General features: G+C 55.8%; 1 protein-coding gene across 1 annotated transcript in view; it reads left to right on the forward strand.

The window, feature by feature from the left end:
• LOC104525888 (nitric oxide synthase, endothelial-like) overlaps window positions 1-554 on the forward strand; it is a gene marked incomplete at both ends in the record, with an annotated part of 1,081 nt that overhangs the window by 163 nt on the left and 364 nt on the right. The window contains 3 exons of the mRNA XM_029085237.1: window positions 30-153; window positions 235-308; window positions 441-552. Coding sequence (XP_028941070.1) covers window positions 30-153; window positions 235-308; window positions 441-552 — 310 coding nt within the window. The remainder of the gene's footprint in view (window positions 1-29; window positions 154-234; window positions 309-440; window positions 553-554) is intronic.

Consider the following 554-nt stretch of genomic DNA (forward strand, 5'->3'; position numbering starts at 1 on the left):
TCCTTCATCAAGCACAGGGAGAAGGAGCGGAGGACACGGGGGGGGTGTCCGGCCGACTGGGTCTGGATCGTGCCCCCCATCTCGGGCAGCCTGACCCCCGTCTTCCACCAAGAGATGGTCAACTACCAACTCTGCCCCACCTTCCGCTACCAGGTGGGTCCAACCTCATGGGTTCTTCTGCCCCATAACTGTCCAACCCCCCATAACTAACCCCACCACCCCACCACCCCACAGCCTGATGCTTGGAAGGTCTACGTCTCCAAGGGCACCACGGTCACCAGGAGAAAGACCTTCAAAGAGGTGGCCAAGTAAGTGAAGAAGGTTCTCCCCACTTATGGAGAACCTCAACTCAAGACCCAAACATTGACCCACATCATGTCTTCAACCTCAAATCAAGACCCAAATATTGACTCCACATCATGTCTTCCTCCCAACTTCAGTGCTGTGAAGATCTCAGCCAAGTTGATGGGTCATATGATGGCACGTCGGGTCAAGGCCACCATCCTTTACGCCACCGAGACCGGGAGATCCCGTACCTACGCTTGGAACCTCTG

Source organism: Antrostomus carolinensis, unplaced genomic scaffold (genome assembly GCF_000700745.2).
Source record: "Antrostomus carolinensis isolate BGI_N321 unplaced genomic scaffold, ASM70074v2 scaffold40385, whole genome shotgun sequence".
Taxonomy (NCBI): domain Eukaryota; kingdom Metazoa; phylum Chordata; class Aves; order Caprimulgiformes; family Caprimulgidae; genus Antrostomus; species Antrostomus carolinensis.